General features: G+C 43.6%; 2 protein-coding genes and 1 pseudogene across 10 annotated transcripts; all 3 read right to left on the bottom strand.

Moving 5' to 3' along the window:
- Positions 1-2,824: 2,824 nt before the first annotated feature.
- Positions 2,825-4,284, bottom strand: LOC136502716 (ubiquitin-like-specific protease 1A). Its single transcript, XM_066497958.1, has 6 exons — positions 3,927-4,284; positions 3,634-3,846; positions 3,426-3,551; positions 3,210-3,343; positions 3,035-3,110; positions 2,825-2,946 (listed from the first exon to the last, which is right to left on the bottom strand). Exons 1-4 carry the CDS (start codon positions 3,966-3,968, stop codon positions 3,218-3,220), a joined length of 507 nt encoding a protein of 168 aa, XP_066354055.1. The 5' UTR covers positions 3,969-4,284; the 3' UTR covers positions 2,825-2,946; positions 3,035-3,110; positions 3,210-3,217.
- Positions 4,285-7,234: 2,950 nt separating this feature from the next.
- Positions 7,235-9,625, bottom strand: LOC136503231 (ABC transporter B family member 15-like; annotated as a pseudogene).
- Positions 9,626-10,001: 376 nt separating this feature from the next.
- Positions 10,002-17,584, bottom strand: LOC136504908 (uncharacterized). 9 transcript variants are annotated; one of them, XM_066499953.1, is made up of 17 exons: positions 17,142-17,584; positions 16,938-17,024; positions 16,760-16,770; positions 16,544-16,579; positions 16,033-16,290; positions 15,669-15,794; positions 14,872-15,007; positions 14,647-14,773; positions 14,486-14,554; positions 14,318-14,393; positions 11,541-11,631; positions 11,299-11,434; positions 10,931-11,207; positions 10,752-10,845; positions 10,546-10,670; positions 10,392-10,466; positions 10,002-10,312 (listed from the first exon to the last, which is right to left on the bottom strand). In XM_066499953.1, exons 8-15 carry the CDS (start codon positions 14,740-14,742, stop codon positions 10,562-10,564), a joined length of 948 nt encoding a protein of 315 aa, XP_066356050.1. In that variant the 5' UTR covers positions 14,743-14,773; positions 14,872-15,007; positions 15,669-15,794; positions 16,033-16,290; positions 16,544-16,579; positions 16,760-16,770; positions 16,938-17,024; positions 17,142-17,584; the 3' UTR covers positions 10,002-10,312; positions 10,392-10,466; positions 10,546-10,561. The 9 variants fall into 9 exon arrangements, with proteins under 9 accessions (XP_066356050.1, XP_066356049.1, XP_066356053.1 ...); XM_066499952.1 differs by having other exon boundaries at positions 16,760-17,024; XM_066499956.1 differs by having other exon boundaries at positions 10,931-11,031; positions 11,164-11,207; positions 16,033-17,024.
- Between the last annotated feature and the right edge of the window lie 1,944 nt (positions 17,585-19,528).

The raw sequence follows: 19,528 nt of genomic DNA, 5'->3' as shown, positions 1-19,528 counted from the left end.
GTAAATCCAAGAGTGTACCTGGCATACATCAGCGCTGGTGTGTCTTTACACCAGTCTTCAATAGGTCTAGGATCAATCATGATAAGCATCTTCTTCTGATCGAAAACATAAAGCATATACTTTCGAACGTGCAGCCATGGCAAAAGAATCTGCAAACATGGTAGCGTTTAGAATAGTATATAGGAAACAAGTAATAAAAGTAGGAGCAAGCGACTTATATATCTGCATTGTGCTAAGCTGTATTCCATATCCTCACATACACCAATCACAGCAGCCATTTCTTTCTTAGTGTATTTTTACGGTATTCTGGCATTTTTTGTTAAAGCACACATTTTTTGGAAGAGAAGGATATTGAGAGTCAGGATTAGTATAACTTGGCATACTTTATACAATTAGGAGAATAACAAATAAGACAATATAATATAGCATGATAAGAATTTTAAAAATGTGCTTACATAGAATCTCAGGTCCATGTGATGCTTCGTAATACTATTGTATTTTTTCATTGTATCGTACTCTCGAGCTGCCAGAAAACAGACACCTAAGTTGAAATAGTTCTCAGAAATGCCTCGATTATTCATTAACAACTCTTGTAGATCCTTGACACTTAGGGCAATCATGGAGGGATGAAAACCTTTAACCCAAGGCTTCCTGCAAAGCATTAGACACAGATGATGGTTTTCGTCATATAAGATAGCACACTATTATTAGTAAATAAAGTAATTAAAATAAGTATGTAGCTTACTTCAACGCCGCTTCATCATGAATTGCCATGACGTAGTCACATAGTAACTCAGTCATCTCTTCCTTGTTCATTGGCATGTCTTTCATGGCCTCAAATGCCCAAAACTCATCAGGGTCTTGGTTGGCATGGACTTGTGGGAATTTATTCTGAGTTTGTATGTGTTGAGGGGTGCCCGTTTAAAAGCTCTAGTTTGGTTTTGGTTAATTGATGAAACCCTAAGTGTTAACCTAGTTTATCAAAGTGATTATGAGATAGGTAACACTACTCCAAGTGATGAAGCAATGACGAAGATCATGACGATGGTGATGGCATGGTGATGATCAAATGCTTAAACTTGAAAAAGAAGAAAGAGAAAAATAAAAGGCTCAAGACAAAGATAAAATTATAGGAGCCATTTTGTTTTAGTGATCAAGACACTTAGAGAGTATGATCACATTTAGGTTTGATAGCCGTACTATTAAGAGGGGTGAAACTCATATTAGAATGCGGTTATCAAAGTGCCACAAGATGCTCTAACTCATTGCATATGCATTTAGGATCTAGTGGAGAACTAACACCCTTGAAAATATTTGTGAAAATATGCTAACACATGTGCACAAGGTGATACACTTGGTGGTTGGCACATTTGAGCAAGGGTGAAGAAGTTAGAGGTGAAATGGAGTTGGTCGCAAATATGCTGGCGTCGGTCTACTGACCGAACGCTGGGTCGCTCAGCGACCGGATGCTGAAGGGATGCGTCCGGTCGTGTTGTCGGTCAGCACAGTAAGAAGTCACAGTGTGACCGAACGCTGGCAGGGTCCAGTCAAGCATGATCGGACGCGTTCGATCGGCAAAAATCAGTTTTGGAACCTTACTGTAAATGACCGGACGCTGGGTGTTCAGCGTCCGGTCAACTTAGACGCAGTGTCTAGTCAAGACAGATGACCGTTGAAGTCGGGACACGTGGCTGACTATGAGCGACCGAACGCTGGGTGATCAGCATCCGGTCAACTGACCGGAGCATCCGGTCAGCCCGCGTTATGCCCAGTGAAGGGATATAACGGCTCTATTTTGTGGGGGCTTCTATTTAAGCCCCATGACCGGCTCAAGCTCTCTCTCTTGCATATTTTCATTGACATAGCAACCTTGTAAGCTTAACCAAAGCCCTCCCACTCATCTCCATCATTGATCCATCATCTTTGTGAGATTGGGAGAGAATTCAAGTGCATTGCTTGAGTGATTGCATCTAGAGGCACTTGATATTCGTGTTGCGCTGTGGATTTCGCTTGTTACTATTGGTGGTTGTCACCACCTAGACGGCTCGGTGCAGCGGTGGAGGATCGGCACGAGTTGGTGATTGTTCATGGCCATCTTCGGTGATTGTGAGGGGATTTGTACCTTCCCCGGCGGAGCGCCGAAAGGTAACTCTAGTGGATTGCTCGTGTCATTGAGTTACCTCACTTGTGGGTAGGTTCTTGCGGTGTCCAATCGTGTGGACGAGGTTTGTGCAACACCTCTTAGCCGCCGAACCACCAAGTGTTGGTCGACACAACGAGGACGTAGCGTGTTGGCAAGCACGTGAACCTCGGGAGAAAATCGGTTGTCTCTTGCCATTTGGTATTCTCCCCGTGATTGATTTAATATTCACCTTGTGATTGGTTCACTCCTACACGGCGGTATAATCACCCTACTCACTCATTTATATTCTTGCAAACTAGTTGTGGCAAGCTCTTTAGTGTAATTAGAATTGAGAGCTTGCTTTGTTATTTTATGTTTATCTAGTGGAGCTCTTTAGAGTAGCAAGATTGAGAGCTCTTAGTGAGTAGTAACTTTGCAAGTTGTGTGCCTAGGAATCATTACAACTAGAATTGTTGGATAGGTGGCTTGCAACCCTTGTAGAGCTAGAGCAAGTTTGCTTTTCGCTATTTATCATACTAATCAAATTGCTCTAGTTGATTTGTAGATTTTTAAATAGGCTATTCACCCCCCTCTAGCCATATTAGGACCTTTCACCGTTTGAACCACTAAGAATTCGGCCTCCTCATAATGTTTTCTCTTTTTTATGGACACTTGATCAGCCATCTTTGGATTCTCTATTATGGCACAGTCGCTTGGGCTTCCAATATTTTCATCCCTATCAAGATATGGAGCACCCTTTATTTGTTTAGCTCTGACAATAGCAAGATCGCTGCAAGCTTCAATCTAAATTCTTTCATACCATCCTGCACGATAGTATGAACCTAATTAATTATTAATTAAAAACCCACCGCTAGTGCACACTCATAACTTGTGGTAAGACGCATAGTTTACCTGATTGAACTCGTTTGACAAATCGTTCCCAGTCCAATACTCCATAAAGTTTATTAAGAATAAACCGCATGAAAAACTACATACAACATTAATAGAGGTTCAGGCTCACATTAGATAAAAAAGGCAAAGACACATAAAATTCAACTTATATGATATGCCATTATTTCTGACGTACCCATCTGTTTATAATAATTTGCCGCGGAAAATCTCCCTAACCGGCCAGGTATCAACCTCAACATCTAGCCATTTGTGCTCTTTCGGGCCTGTCTCCTCCAATATGAAATATATCTGTTTTCGCAATCCACCTCGCTATTTGTTCATAGAAGAACGAATCAATCAGCATTTCTAAAATATAAAATATGTATAAATAGCTGTGTTAGGAAATACCCACAATTTTATTGAGGTCAACACGTCCGAACATCTCGCCCAAAGAGTCTAGCACCTGAACCTCACGTTTGTCGACGTTTATAGCAGCAAGGTACCAATGTGTATTTGTAACATTTATTGGAAGGAACACCTATCAAATCAAACAATAAACATTTTACCAGGCATAAAAATTTGATAATGAAAGACCAATAGATCGTTTAAAAAATTGCTACCATGTCATGCTTTAAGTAAGCTAGCACCCTTTGAACTAAACCAGGACGCTGTGAAGTGCCACAGTTAGGGTAATTGGCTTCAATGGTCTCATTCTTTTCTCCATCCCGCTTCATGATTGCAACTAAGCACGCAGTTTCAAGATAGACTGTACCTCCTGGCCTCTTTTTCAAACCCTCTTGGGCCTTCAGCAGTTTAATATAAGCATCTATGACCTGCATACATTTCGCCATTAGAGAGAAAGAGCATTGAAGTTGGCAATGTTTGATTGAGTATTATGACTTGCATCAGTTACCTCGTTAGACAAGTATTCATATGGCTGAAAAAGACATTCCATGTGGTTTCTCGACACCAGAACATCATCTATGAGCACAAGCTCCTCATTCCCAGGTGAAGATGGATTTTTTTTGACAGATTCAATTATGGCTCTATCAGTATCAGTACAAACATAATCTAAAAAAGAGGATTAAATTAAAGTATACAACAATAGTTAGCAGTTTTTCTAGGTTAATCCATCAAAGAGAAAATATCAATACCTTCTAGGGCAACCGGTGAAGACATAGATTTTTTGGGTTTATTTTGTATGATTATGATTTCCGAAAGTCCTTTTTCTCCCATCGGATCTACCCCAGAAGTTGATAGGACCTTTTTCATCATGGGCCGTGCTAAAGCCCTGGTAAACTGGTAGAGCTTCGTGGGTAACTTCTGTACTCATGCTTTCTTTCAACCATCTAGAACGATCCATAGGCTCACTGGAATTTTCTGTTTGTACAATATCTTCTAAGGAGCCTCTATTTTCCTTCCAAACCTTTGCATCTGAACTATCCACATATTAATTTTTTAAAAATAATTAAGGTATATGAAATATGGATGTCATTCATTCAGAACTGAAATGATATATAGCTATATAAAATTGTATTGTCTTTGCTCTACTTTGTTTTAAAAAAAGTATTATATACTGTCAATTTAGTTTTCTAAGCACTAATAATGAAATCATTTAGATTTGTTCCGTTCAATTCAATAACCAAACAAAAATAGCGATAATTATTTAGCTGATTTAATCAAACTCTAATTATGATGTATTTTTATATAGCTATATATCATTTAAGTGCTCACAACAGTCAGCTTTACCTCGGTGTAAAGCAGACATTAGTTAGTCTGAACATAATATACTATTATTCTATGGAGATCGGCAAGCAATTAAAGATTTAAAGTTGTCCGCGTGTGCCTCTATCTTGTTATCTTGATGATGTCATGTGAGGCCTCTGAAATAACTACAACACCTACATTGTTAATTTGTTAGCATACATGACCGCAAATTTGATGCCCGTGCGTGGCCCGTGCCAACAAAATTTGAACTGCAGTATGCGGAGTTGTGCATGGCTATATAAAATTTGACACGTGCATATTTTAAAACTTCTGTAAGTGTTGGACGAGAGGGTCTACTCTATTAGTTGTTGGTTTATTACTATTCATTGGCAGATAGTATATTACATTGCCCTTGTAGCTATGAATTTCACAGAAAAATGGAATTTCTGTATAGTTGTTTGCATCCCATGGTCTATCATGAAAAATTAGCTCCTATTCATGAATCTATGAAAGAAACATGTGTTCTAGTGCAGCTTGTTCATGATTTTTGGCACATGTTTTTTCATACGACTTGGTTTATACCACTGGAGGACCTCCTGATTTCATAGTAGTGCTGCTAATTATTTGTTACCACTGGAACCTCATCAGATTGTTCAGAACTGTACTAACTGCAACCTATGACTTACCGGGATCATACCAATGTGCATTTTTTATAACCATAGTTTATTTCATAGTAGTGCTTATTTTGCACAACTTTTTTCTCCCTTCCAATTACGGATTCCAGTGTTATATTTTCTTGACTTCAGTTTGATGTTGTTCAAGATTTGCCACTGGTATGTGTTAACTCCTGGCTGTTGGAGCTCGTCGGAAGTTTCTCGCCACCGGCGAACTATAAGCAACGCACTCAGGAACATAGATGAACACAACTGGGTCTTGGTGCTGTCAGCTATCAGCGTTTTTCAGCTTATGGATTACAATATAAAGGGAAATACATAGGAGCTATCCTCATGAATGCACAGCACCAGTGCCACTATGATCATGCCATCCAAAGACCACGCAAGAGCCGTGCAGGACTCGGACGTGCCTCCGCAGGAACCAAACGCATGTGTCAGACTAACTACAACCTTAACTGACAAAACTGAAATAAAGCTAAACTCTGACGAAACTAAAAGTGAAATGGAAACTGACTGACGAAACAGAGTGACGGTGAACAACTGGCGTAGATCAACGCTGGCATGGTATTGTTTAGCACTATTGTTCATTGTTACTGCTAACTTGCTTCGTTTATCTGATTCAAGCAATTTATGTTTGTAATAATGCAGGTGCTAATTCGGTTGATTCCACATGGGCACATCAGAAACCCATCTACACACTTGGGGAAAGAATTAGCTACCTAGATTTCACCTAATAAATAAATAAAATGATGAACGGATCATATATCAACTATGTTCGTTCAGATCGAACACAGGTGAAATCACGAAGGAAACACCAAAAAAAAGTGCAGCAGCTTCGTTTCATTCCCCTAGCTCCCTCATCAGGGATCGATAGATAAACAACCACGGCCACGTGATGTTTATATAGATGAGATGAGAGGAGCACCCCACTCTCACTATGATTTATGCTATATTAATCGTTGCGGAGAGGTTACAGGAAAACGAATTGAACACACGTACGTACTAATCGGTGAAGGAAGTCATGCTTGCGCCTCGATCGACGCAGGAGATGTTCTCGATCTGGCGGCGGGCAGCAGCCCCGACGGCAAGCAGAGGTGACGGAGGTCTCAGGCACTAACCGAGGAGGCACAGCGGACGGGTCGGAACCAGTGGTGTCGAACGAGGTGCACGACACGACGTATCTGGTGTAGGGGACACGGTGCTTCAACGAGGTCCTACCACCCCCAGTGACGGCCAAGGTTGCAAATGAGGGCCGGACGATTTGCGGTGAGGTGGGCGGCGGTGAAAGTGCGATCGAGGGTGCGATGCATGGGATAGCGATCAGCCTAGTGGTACCTTTGCATGACCGCATGCAAATGAGTTGATCTCGCACACACACACACAAAATGGAAGGCTCTATCTCCTCAAATCACGGTGTTTGTTCTGATTGCACGATTTAGGAAGACAATTTTATATCAGGAATCCTATACTATTTCTAAATTATTCTAACCAATTTTATATATTCTTTCCTTCTTGTATATTTGCATCAGGAATCTTTTCTTATTCTTTATTTTTTTTCCCACCCTTCCACCTGCTGACGCACTTTGGGCAGTGTCGCCAGATCGCACGGGGAGAGGCAGAGCGACAACCCAAAAATTGTCGCACCATTCGATTGTCTTACTTTTGTTCTTTTTAGTTGTTGAGCGGCACATGTATCATTTCCCAATAAGCATGTGTCATTATTTATAGAGTTAAATGCACCAGAGATCCATTAAGGAAATTTCAGTTGAGTCCATCAACTTTCAAAGTGGCTTTTTGAGTCCATAAACTTTTAAAATTATTCACTGCAGTCCATACCTATTTATTTAACCTTAAATTTAAAGTATATTTGTAGAAAACCCCTTTCCACACGCATGCAGGTGCATGCATGGCTCCCAGCGCCCTCCTCCAGCCGCCGCCGTGCCCCCAGAGACCGGCGAGCAGGTGCATGCATGGCTCCCAGTGCCCGCTGGCCGAAGCCGTCCGCCCGCGGCCTGCCTCCGTACCACAGCGCAAGCGCCATGCTGCCCGTGTTGCTGAACTGGCACAGGGACAGGCAGAAGCCGGAGTACCACGACTCCACCCTGTTGTCCTTCCGCGGCGCCTCCTGCGCGGCCTCGTACAGGCGGAGCATCCGACGCTGCGACGAGAACGCGGTGATCGTCCGGTGGTTCACGACAGCCTCGCTGGCGAGCTGGCTCCATTGCACCTGCGCCTTCTTGGCCTTCTTGGACATGGCGGTCATGAGCACCTTCTTGAAGTAGAAGCTCGCGATTATCAGTGGCTGCATCGCCATCATGACCACCGCGAGCCGCCACGACACGGCGAGGGCCAGAGAGAAACCTAGCGCCGCATTGGCGGCCGCCTGCACCAGGAGGCACATGCTGTCGCCGACGAGGGATCGGACCTTGGTGGCCTGCGTGGCCAGCCGCGCGCACACCGCGGCGCTCGAGTTCTCGTCCTCGTCGAACCACCCGACCTCGAAGGAGAGTATCTTGGCGAACATCTGTCCACGGACGCGCTCTGTAAGGCGCTCGCCCATGACGGCGAAGTTGTAGTGCTGCACGATGTTCGCCGTGATGCAGATGATGGCAATGCCGAAGAAGACGAGGGAGTACAGCCTGTTCAGAACAGAGTTCAGACAAACGTCACTGACATCGCCATGTCACTCTGCAATCTGTATCAGCGAGCACAGACGGACACATCGCACGGTACCTGGTCTTTGAACGGATGAGGTGATCGTCGCCGAGAAAATACACCTCCGGCAAAGCTCCGAGGCTGTAAGAGTAGAGCGGCAGCACCGCACCGAAAACGATGGCGCCGGCGCACCCGAGCAGAGCTTGCTTCCATTCCGGCCGATTCATCTTGAGCAGGCGGAGCTGCGAAGGCTTTCTGCCGCGCGCCGGGTCGTGGCCGTCGCGCCCGTGGTCTACCATTTCCACGGAGCGTTCGACCGACCTGAACGACGGCACCGGGCTTTGGTGGAAGTCGCTGGGCACTTACATGATCTCAACGCTACGGAACGACACCCTGCTGCTCTCCGGCTCTACTTCCACCACTCGCTCGCTTTCCTCCCTCGCCACGGGCGCCTTCTGCAGCAGCGCCATCCGTGCGTAGACGCCGCCGCCTTCGCCGGCCTCCGTGCCGAGGAGGAGCTTGTCGTGCGTGCCGCACTCCACCACGCGGCCCGCGTCGAGCACGGCGATCATGTCTGCCTTGCGGATCGTGGAGAGGCGGTGCGCCACGACGACGGTCGTCCGGCCCACGGACGCCCGGTCCAGCGCGTCCTGCACCGCGCGCTCCGACTCGGAGTCCAGCGCGCTGGTCGCCTCGTCGAGAAGCAGGATCTTGGGGTCCCGGATGAGCGCGCAGGCGATGGCGATGCGCTGCTTCTGCCCTCCCGATAGCTGCGTCCCGAACTGCCCGACCTGCAAGTGCAAGCAGATTCATTTACTGAAGTGTGATCAAACGGCTAGTTCATTTTGTTGCCAGAATTTGAAATGTCTGCATACATTGGTTTCGTATCCACGACGATTTGCTTCAGCGAGGCCGCCTCGTTGCCGAACAGAATGTTCTCCCTGATGGACGTGGCGAACAGCACAGGCTCCTGGCTCACTAGGCCGATCTGGCTCCTGAGCCACTCCACGTTGAGCGTGCCAATGTCACTGCCGTCCAGCAGTATCTCGCCCGAGTCCTGGATGTACAACCTCTGCAGCAAGGAGATGATGGTGGACTTCCCGGACCCGCTCCCGCCGACGAGGCCGACGGCGGCGCTCTCAGAGATGGTGAGGCTCACGCCGTCGAGCACCCGCGTGTCAGGCCTGGACGGGTACGAGAAATGCACGTCCCTGAATGTGATCTGGCCCCTGATGTCCTCCTTGGTGGCGCCCTTCTTGCCCTCCGTCTCGAGACGCTGCAGCTTGTCGATCATCTCGCGCATCCGTGCCGCCGCCGTCGCGGCGTCGACGAAGTAACGCAAGTTTGGCAGAGCCATCATGATGGACCTGCAAACCTCAGAGCAGTGCCATGTATGTATCAGGCCAGCCGCATGCATGCAGTTATCTGATTTTTCTGAGAATGAACAAGGCACGGCGCGGGCGGCTTCGGCCAGCGGGCACTGGTGCATGCACCTGCTCGCTGGTCTCTGGGGGCACGGCGGCGGCTGGAGGAGGGCGCTGGAGGAGGGCGCTGGCAGCCATGCATGCACCTGCATGCGTATGGGAAGGGGTTTTCTACAAATATGTTTTAAATTTAAGGTTAAATAAATAGGTATAGACTGCAGTGAACCATTTTAAAAGTTTATAGACCCAAAAAGCCACTTTGAAAGTTGATGGACTCAACTGAAACTTCCTCACAAGTTAATAGATCTCTGATGCATTTAACTCTTATTTATATAAGTAGCGTGTCCATGTGTTGCTACGAGATAACTAAACTTTTATACTAAAACTACACGGATCGCACGATAAGATAACAATACAGTAAGACATTAAACTGACATTTAATCCAAAAAGCAAAGTTTGTAAAATTAATAGTCACTAAGAGTACGACACCGCAGACTCACAAACTCTACTATATAGACATTTCCGTGATACGGCTAAAATAATATTTTATATCGGTAAGAAGTCTCCAATATTACAAACTAAATGAAGTAATCAAATATTTCAGACAAACATTGCTCAATCCACATATTTTGAACCTGTTTGACCAATGAAAATGCACAAAATGACTATTATATTAAACTAAATTCATGTCCATCATCTATTCAAAGTACATGTCACAAGCGTGTAAATAATTTCAATATTATTTAGTTCTCTAAATCTGAGACGCGACATGGTGTCCTTAGCAAATTCTTGAACTCGGCGACGTCTGGCTTTATCAACAAGCAGACGATTGCGTAGGCCTATAAACAAATAAAAAACTTTTGGGTCAGTGTTGTAGTCAATAAATTAAATCAATGGATTACCTCAAAAGAACCTCACTTTGAAAATCGTGCGCCTATTTACAAATAGGATTGAATACCAATTCGCTGAAATCATCAGTAGTGGTCACTCCGCCTATCATGCATGAGCAAAAAAATATAATAACTGATACTTTATTTAGTCAATACATACGAGGACATCAGTGATATAATACCTCTCTTTCTATTCATCTATACATGGAAACCAGCTAAAACGCGCAACTCTGATGCCGCTCGCCGCCATTCCGATAAGTGATGGCATATGTGTGTATACTTGACGGTTATTATGATGCAATTATACCTACGAGTTACAAAATTGATTAGCATCAAACAATAAAAAATTGATAGCATGGAGCAATGATAAAATTTTCAATCGAAGTACCTTTCATTCATCAGCACCACATATCTGTACGGTCGCATCCACACGTCATCCCTTCCTCGACTATTCGACACATGCACAACTATACCAATGACATCTACAAACACAAACAATAGTTATTGATGGAATAGGAGCATGAACAGTTAACTATGTATTTTTAAATATAGACGTATGAGGTATACCAGTAAAAAAGTACTCAGCTTGAGCGTATACATCCTCGAATTCCATAAAGGTACGAGGACACTGACAAATCCATAGCTCTCTCGGTGGTGCATTAGCCATACTTTGTAGAGATAGAACCATAAAGTAGTCAGCACATAAACGGAAGATGTAGCCCAAAGGACCAACATGAGTAGGCGCGAAGTCAACTCTCATGAAGTCATAACATTCTCCTATACGGAGCAAATGGTCGAACCTCATGGTTTGGTTGCCGTACGCAACCGCTTCCATTTTGGTTCCCTGTAAGAATATTAGATCCAATAGATAGATAACAATGGTCTGTAGAAAAAAAAATTAGACATAGTCCAAAAAAGATGAGCTCAAAATGCACCTGCTCATCCTTCAAAATTACACACAAATATGTATCACCATGGTGATGTCGTACCTTGCCTTTCCAAAAAACCATGGCACTCACATCCCATATGGAAGATATGTGTTCCATTCCCACTTCATGGAATTCAACCCATCTACAATCCCGTCCGTGTTAATCAAAATGATAAAACACATGAGTAAACCTATGTTGACAGAAAATGATTGCCTCGATCAATTACAAGATAAATGTAACGTAGTTACCTATAGACGTGTGTATCGATGATTGTAGGTGGCGGGTCAGCATACACCCTCTTTCTTTTGAGCGACCGACAGTCAGAACCCATATCGACAACTGAGAAACCAAAATCATGAAAAATATACTGGATGACATTAGTCAGTCTGAACATAATATACTATTATTCTATGGAGATCGGCAAGCAATTAAAGATTTAAAGTTGTTCGCGTGCTCTGTGCCTCTGTACTGTTATCTTCATGACGTCATGTGAGGCCTATGAAATAACTACAACACCTACATTATTAATTTGTTAGCATACATGACCGCAAATTTGATGCCCGTGCGTGGCCACGTGCCAACAAAATTTGAACTGCAGTATACGGTGATAGATCGTGATGCAAATCAAACCACCAAAATGAGATCATGTTTTGGTTGCTATCATGATGCCTTAGAAATAATTTTTGGTTTATATGATTTATTATTGGAGTTGTGTAGTCTCTAGAAATCCAATCCAAACAGGTCCACGAAATTTTTAGGATTTACATGCTCCAAGAAGTACAGGGAATAAATTTTATAAAGAGATAAAAGGAGCTAAGCCTTGCATTAGCTAGAGATCCCAACACGCATCACATAGCCTCTGCACGTATCTATCCAAGACTCTTAAAGAGACATGATTTCATATCACACAAGCACCGGAGGCAATAACAAATAAAGAAATGCATCAGGACAGTATTTTGTTTATCCATGTGCGCGGAGGGCACACACATTCTACTATTTTTTTAGTTCTTTCTTGCGCCGTGGGAAACAAATGGATTTGGGGGAAGGTGGACAGCGGGCGCCTCTGGTTTTCTTTCTTGGAGCGTGGGAAAGAAGGACGCACGACCAGGGCAGGGACGGCTGGATGGGCCAGAAGGATCTGGAACTGTCCACATTGGTTACGTTTGGGCCTAAACACTACTACATATGGGCTATACATTCGTTGTGGACTTGCGGCAGCTCGTGGGCTCGTGGCAGGTCCATCGGCCATCGCCACGGCTGCAGCACAGCAGCAAGCAACGCGCTCGTCATCTCGTCGACGGTCGTAGATGCCGGTGAGCACATGCACAGCCGAGACGAGACGCAGACGTCGAATTGTCGAAATGACTCACTAAAATTGTCGAAATGAAACACAGAGGGTTCATGATGAATTACTGGACCAACCATTCCCAAACCACTACCACGACAACACGCATCACATAGCCTCTGCATGTATCTATCCAAGACTCTTAAAGAGGCATGATTTCAGATCACACAAGCACTGGAGGCAATAACAAATAAAGAAACACATCAGGGTAGGATGGGATTCACCAACAGGGTGGACGTTTGTGGAAGACAGAAGATGTTGGAAGCTCCTCGTGGCAGTCCGCAGTCCTCCTCGAGGGCATAGCAAGATGGCGAAGGCGATGGCGGTAGGCGACAACGATGGCGACACGCTATGGCGAAGCACAACCGGTGCGCAAGGGAGGGCGCGAGGGCGGAGGCCGGTGCGAGCGAGGGCGAGCTCAGCTGGCGAGGGTGGGCGCTATGGCGAGGCCACATGATTTATAGCAGAGGATTGATAGCAGTCTCCCTCTTTCCTTTTGTCTTAATTCTTTTTCCTTCTGTGTTAATTCTCTTTCCTTGGAGCAAGACGCAGGAGAGCCGGGAGAGGCTCGTTGCTATGTATGCTGGTGCATGCAAACATGCAATGTGTATATGGATAACACAATAATTTTCTACTTCCTATTTTGCCGTGATTCCATGTAAATTTTTTTTTGCAAGTGCTAGCTTTCTCCCACGATACAAATATGCTAGTGCTAGCACCCTTCTTCATCCACATTACAATTTACAAACAACAAAATGTAAAAAAGATTATTTCTATAATTGTATCACAATACTAAACAAAGTAGCGTAGTAGCATGGCCAAATAAATTTGCTTATAAATTGCATTAAACACATAGTGTTTCCCTCCAAATTCATCGATCAAGATTGTGATTCATTCTAAATTAGAGAAGATATATATATAAATGTCACTTTACCGCAACCAATAGAGTATTTAAACACAATATATAATGAACTTCAGCCTGCCTCGCCCAAACGTGTCCCTCTTATCACTCAAACTGTCAATTATATGCTATTTTCCCTCTTATCTCACTCCAACTGTCAACTATATGTTATTTGTTTAGTTCAGATGTAACAGTTGTGGTAATTTTCCAGACCACTTTCAGTTAACTCAATTAGCAAGCCTTGCCTTGTTTCCTGTAGGCAACACCTATGGTGTATTGATTTAGTGATGCTATAACTTCTAATTTGTCAAGACTTTCTAGATTGCTTCCTAAGCTTAGCTGAAATAGAAGAGCTGAAGAATGGTCCTTATAAAAAATCCAACTACATTCTGCAGGTTGGCTATGATACAAAAATAAGTGATCGCTAGAGCTGTATATGTCACAAGGGCAACATCAATCCAAATGCAGGCAACAATGGTATGCCTGATTGCCGATCACTTAAAAGTGGAAAAGTCACTTGCAAAGTTTGAAACCTCTGTAACTGAAAAGGAAACTGAACTTGAGAAAACATCTTGTTTCTTTGACCACAACATTGTTAACTAATCTGACGAAGGCTACAGCTAAATGAATTAATTTGAACTCTATGAAAGCTTGAACTGAACAAACAATAAAATAAGATAACTAAAGACAAGCAAGAAATGATTATCTAAAGAAAGTCACTGTAGCAGAAAGTGAAAGTTCAGAATCTAAAGTCTGAAACGTGGAACTTACCTACTTACTTGATGATAAAGATGTAGTGCAGACTGTAATGGTGAATGATCTGCGCCTCCACATATACGAGGAGTATAGTAGCACCTATAGAGTACGGGATTAAAAAATCATTAGTTTTCCTACATTGATAAGATCATCAGAAATGCAAAGTGTTCAACTAATAACTAAAAACTTACACAAGTGCCACCAGCAAAAGTACAAAATATCGAAAGAACACTAGTGCCGCAACCCACATCCAAAACTACCTGAAGTTATCATTTTCATAGACCACAAGAGTTAACTGAGCAGAACAGAAAGCTATATCATATACAGGAAAACATCTACCCAAGACTTATACATCGCTGGCCGGCCAGGGGTGTCGGCCAGTGCCGGCTGTGACCAACAGGGTGCCGATTCCATACAGCAGTGGCTTCCTAGGCCATTGCTTCCGCATGCTTGGCAGCCAGGACGGCTGCCCCCCTCATCTGCAAATAAACAGAAGCAGACCAAAATTTGTTACAATCTAGAATTCACATAGAACTACTCACACAACAGTGATTGGCCACCAAATCCATCTCCATACCTCGGCTGATTCCCTCCAGTGCTGGAGTAGGTGCAGCTCGTCCACATCCATTTCCGGCACCACCAACGCCGTGATCCATAGCCGTCCTAGCAGTATTACCTCTTCCACGAGTTGTACAATGTTCAAACCAGGCAATCTACGTTGTCATGCACCAATTTAATATGAAATAGGAGACTGAAAAGTTTCACTAATTTTATTTCAATAGCAAATGAGACTATTTTCATTATTCAGAGATTGCACACGGATGTGATACAAATATATATAGCCCACACACTAAGCAACACCCTGTAGTAAGAAGACAAAATAAGGACATTCTATAACCATCTATGAACTAAATAACTGGAAAACTTAAATCAACTGTGCCTTGATGATGAACCTGCACTTCTTTTAAAAACAAAATCATGAAACTAACAGTGACACATATGTGGTAAATTGTTGTTGCCCCCTCAGCCATTTATTTCATAAGAATTTCCTTACCTGAACGATGAACAATCATAGCATTGCTTTGATGATAAGAGAAAAAATGGCAGCTGAACCTTATTTTTAGCACTTTTTTTAAAAAAAATGCTGCAAGTCAAGCTCTGCAGTTTATTTGCACACAATAAGGTCAATTTCCAAGCTTTCAGTTTAAATATCCATGACTACTTCCCACCAAAGCACAATGGTCTCGGACATAAATAATTAATCCCTTGGAGAAAGTTTATGAATAATTTGCTACACAGTTCCAAAATCCCTCACTCCTAGGTCTTAACTATACAAAGAAATTACATGCATTGCACATTCATACATAATCATACCTAAAAATTAGGAAATAGGGAGGACAGAGTCATCCTGCAAGGAGGGATTGCACACGGCTGGAATCTGAGCAAGCCTTCGCATACTCTTCAGTGGGGTTGATCTGGTTGTATAGCGAGGACGTCCTCCTGCTCACACGCGCATCCCAAACAAATCAGATAAACTCATCCCAAAAAACAAATCAGATATTACTGTAGTGGTTGACTAAATTAATATGACAGTGCTTATTCAAGGAAAGTAGTGTGCCCGTACTCACGCTACAGTAAAAATACAAACCATAGCATACATAAGTCATCAGTTTCACATGGTGGTGAGAATAGCCATCTAAATTTTAGTCAACTAAAATACTATTGATAAAAAACAAACCTATCTCTTGGATCCCCTGATGATATACGTTGGACCTTCACATAATCAGTAGGATCCATGCTACCTCCTTTCTTGGTATCTGGCCTCACATAGCTTGTGGCTTGCCAAGTTAAGGTTGACACAATATCAAGCCATTTTTGTGGACCCACCATCATTTCCCATTTGGATGCCTTCTGCCCTCAGTAATTGAGCCAAAAGAGCTAGGAAATGACCGAGCACTGCAGTCTTCAGACCCTCTTTATGAGCAATGGTTGTGACCTTGTCAATAACAGATATTTTGTTAGCACTAAAGATACCAGAAACAAGAAGCCCGCTTGAGTCCCCAACCTCATCATGCCGTTGATCACATCTACCAATATATGAGAATTTGAGTAGCAGCCATGGTCCCACTGATTAGTTACAACCTACCCCTGTACTGAAACAATTTGACTCATTCTACAGAGACAAATCGACGAAGCAAAGCCTGCCAGTGTGAAGAAACTCCATAAATAAAAACTTATACAATACCAACCATTATTACCGAAGCACTCCACTAATGATCACAACGCTGAAAAATTGTGCAAATTTTACGTCAGTAAATCCAATCGCATTCAACAATATGCTGAAATTTAGCACCCGGCCATGTTACCAGTGATGAACTGATGATAAACAAAATCGATAAAGATGGGTATAGAACGACGATAACCAAACAAAATATAGCCACGATTAGCAGAAAATTCACGCGGACCTTTCCACTCGCTGCCGTTGGCAGGGACGACATCCATGTGCATGTCGACGAAGGAGGCAACGCGGCCGGGGACAGTGCCAGGGTAATCGAATCATAAATAAATTAATCGTATCGCAGGGGGAGAGAAAGGGAAACCGAAGAATTATGAACTTGCAAAGAGCTGTATGGTTGTATAGACCTGCCACATCAGACAGCATAAGTATCTTCGAATTGACAGCTTTGAACTGCTCTCCTCACAACCAATCTTGGCTCACCATCGTTACCTCTGTATGTCAAAAGAATGAAAACAACTGAGAAGTGGCTAATGTCCTTGTTTTGTTTACAGAGCTAATTTCCGTTTCTTGTAAGATTCAAATCAACTAATTTGTGGTCCGGTGCTGACCTGCGTGTAGCCGTGGAGCCTACCTCCGTGCTCCGGTCGACAGACAGACCTTGATCGGCGCCGGAGGTGCTCGTTATTCCCGTCCCTCGACTTCGGCCTCCACGTCCGTCATGGACGTCGGGGCCCGGGGGTGCTGCCGCTGCTAGATCGAGGCCGCCTTTGCGGTCGCGTCGCTCCCCGTTGCAGTCGCCGAGACCCCGTGCCCCGTGCAGGTGCGGGCGTGCGCCCGTGCCCTCGCGCGCGAGAGAGATGGAGAGCGAGGACGTCGAGGAGCGACGCACGGAGCCACTGAGAAGGCTAGACGGGGGTTCCCCAGCTCTACGCAGCCGCCGGGGGCGGCGGCGCAGCCTGCTGCGGGCGGGCACGGGCGCAGGGTGGGCGCGATGGGGGCGCGGCGGCGGCGTGTCCAGAATCACGGGAGCGGGTTTTGTTTTCTTCCCGGAGCGACGTTTCTTTCCTTGGAAGGGAGACGGGCGTAGGGGGCAAAAGTTAATTATTCAACTGCTTTCAGAAGTTAATTATCAAATGATCATATTTCCATGGGAGCAAAAGCAACTACCAGGACTCCAGCAGCTATATCCCATGGCTGTAACACCGACTACCGAGTCCAACATGGGACATATTAGCAGCAGCAGGCCCCAGCCTTCGCACTCCTTGAAGAGAAAAAAAGGTCCCAAAAAGGATGCTAGAAAACTCAGTTCTGCAAATCTGCAAAAAATAAAAAAAAAAGGTTCTGCAAATTTGAGAAAAAAATAACTTAACCTGCTAATGTAGTAATTCCTTAGCAAATTTATATTTGTCCTCCAGACATCATCATGTTCATATGCAAAACCTGTGATGAAAAGAGATAATAACTTGAAACTTGCCTCTACATTACAAAGGTGGTTATGTTACATTTAATTCTGACATACAGAATCACTTCATATGAATGGATGCATTGAGCATGTGGTCTGACTCCCGAGGCAAATCATCACTGCAGCTTAGCTTTCACTCACAGATTCACATATGTGGAAAATACATGGTTACTTGTATAGAAGAGAAAATAGACTACCTTCTCCGCTGACTGACATGAATCTTTTGCCCATTACAGCTCGTCCGCCTGTTCAAGAGAATTTAAAGGCTTATTAGTTGGTCAAAGAACCTACAAGAAGATGCAGAAATTGTGAGGGTGCTCCAGTGCATAGACCCACCACAACAGTGCACATTCTGTTCGCAATTCATGGAAGAGGCTAGGTCATAGTTTGGAGAGCCTGCTTGCTTTGAGAGTTCCGCGAACGTGCATTGTATGCTAGCTTGGGCACTGGTTCTGGAATTCGAGAGGTAAGATGGATATGTTTAGGAGAATCTGAAGATGGAGCTCTGGTTTTATTCTCGGTCACAACATGAGTTCTTTATTAGTAGATATGGATAATCTATTTATGTCATTATTCAGCTACTTTTTGCTGTGAAGCTCAAGTGAGCTATTTTATTATTTGCGGAATGGAGTAGTATCGTTTGTCATTTGCATCTTAAACCTAATTCTGCAACAAGTTGCAAGCCTGAATGTCTTTTCCAGGTTTTCTCGGACAGTAGCAATTCAAAATTATGAGTTAGGCACTTACTTTTTGTCGTTAGTTCTTTATTGACTGTATTCTTTTTGGATGTTTGCATTGTATTTCCAAGTTGAATGACATTGCTTCTGAAATTCTTCATGTCCGTTCAATGTTCATGATTAAAAACAATTAGGAAAAATATTGCCACGGGACACTGAAAGTGATGTTACGATGCCATTGGACACTGAAAAGAGGACTGAAAGTGATGTTACAATGCCATTGGACACTAAAAATAGCCGGTACTGAAAATAGTCTAATTGGCTGGTGCTTGTTGGACACTCTAGTTCATGCAAAGTTTACCCAAAAACACTGCGCCTATTATATTAAAATAATGTTTTCTAGCTGAGAAGGATAGAGAAAGATGACGAAATGTCTTTTTTACCCCAGACTCTTTCTTCTCCCTTCTCTCGATCTGGTGTTCTAGGACTGGAGGTCCTAGAGATACTGTAAAGATCTTGTAAACACAAAAAACGGTTATCCCCCCCCCCCCCCCTTGACATTAAAAAAACAAAATGCCAATTATCTCTCTTCCTACTTATTGTAAGGAGGGGTAGGAAGGAGACATATTTATCTTCATCACCTTCTCTCTATATAAGCACCCATGAAGCATGATGAACAACACAGCTGGGTCACTGTATATTTACACTGCTGCTCCTCTCCATTCCTTTTCCCCCTTCAGATCGAGCAGCATTTTTAATTGGCATTTTGTCATCATCACACTTGAGCTTCGCTGTAAAATCATAGCTTTGCTAGATTCCTATAGCTTTTGCTATGTACTTAAATATACACTATACT

Source organism: Miscanthus floridulus, chromosome 14 (genome assembly GCF_019320115.1).
Source record: "Miscanthus floridulus cultivar M001 chromosome 14, ASM1932011v1, whole genome shotgun sequence".
Classification (NCBI taxonomy): Eukaryota; Viridiplantae; Streptophyta; class Magnoliopsida; order Poales; family Poaceae; genus Miscanthus; species Miscanthus floridulus.
This window is presented reverse-complemented; position numbering and strand designations above follow the sequence as displayed.

Excerpts from the sequence above, each read along its gene's own strand:
- LOC136502716 (XM_066497958.1), bottom strand. The coding sequence starts at position 3,968 with ATGGAATGTCTTTTTCAGCCATATGAATACTTGTCTAACGAG. Across the intron at positions 3,847-3,926 it reads ATGAATACTTGTCTAACGAG|GTCATAGATGCTTATATTAA; the intron begins GTAACTGATGCA and ends AAATGTATGCAG. Across the intron at positions 3,344-3,425 it reads GTGTTGACCTCAATAAAATT|CGAGGTGGATTGCGAAAACA; the intron begins GTGGGTATTTCC and ends ATGAACAAATAG.
- LOC136504908 (XM_066499952.1), bottom strand. The coding sequence starts at position 14,742 with ATGCGGAAGCAATGGCCTAGGAAGCCACTGCTGTATGGAATCGGCACC. Across the intron at positions 14,394-14,485 it reads CTTTTGCTGGTGGCACTTGT|GTGCTACTATACTCCTCGTA; the intron begins GTAAGTTTTTAG and ends CGTACTCTATAG. Across the intron at positions 11,435-11,540 it reads ATCGATACACACGTCTATAG|ATGGGTTGAATTCCATGAAG; the intron begins GTAACTACGTTA and ends ACGGGATTGTAG.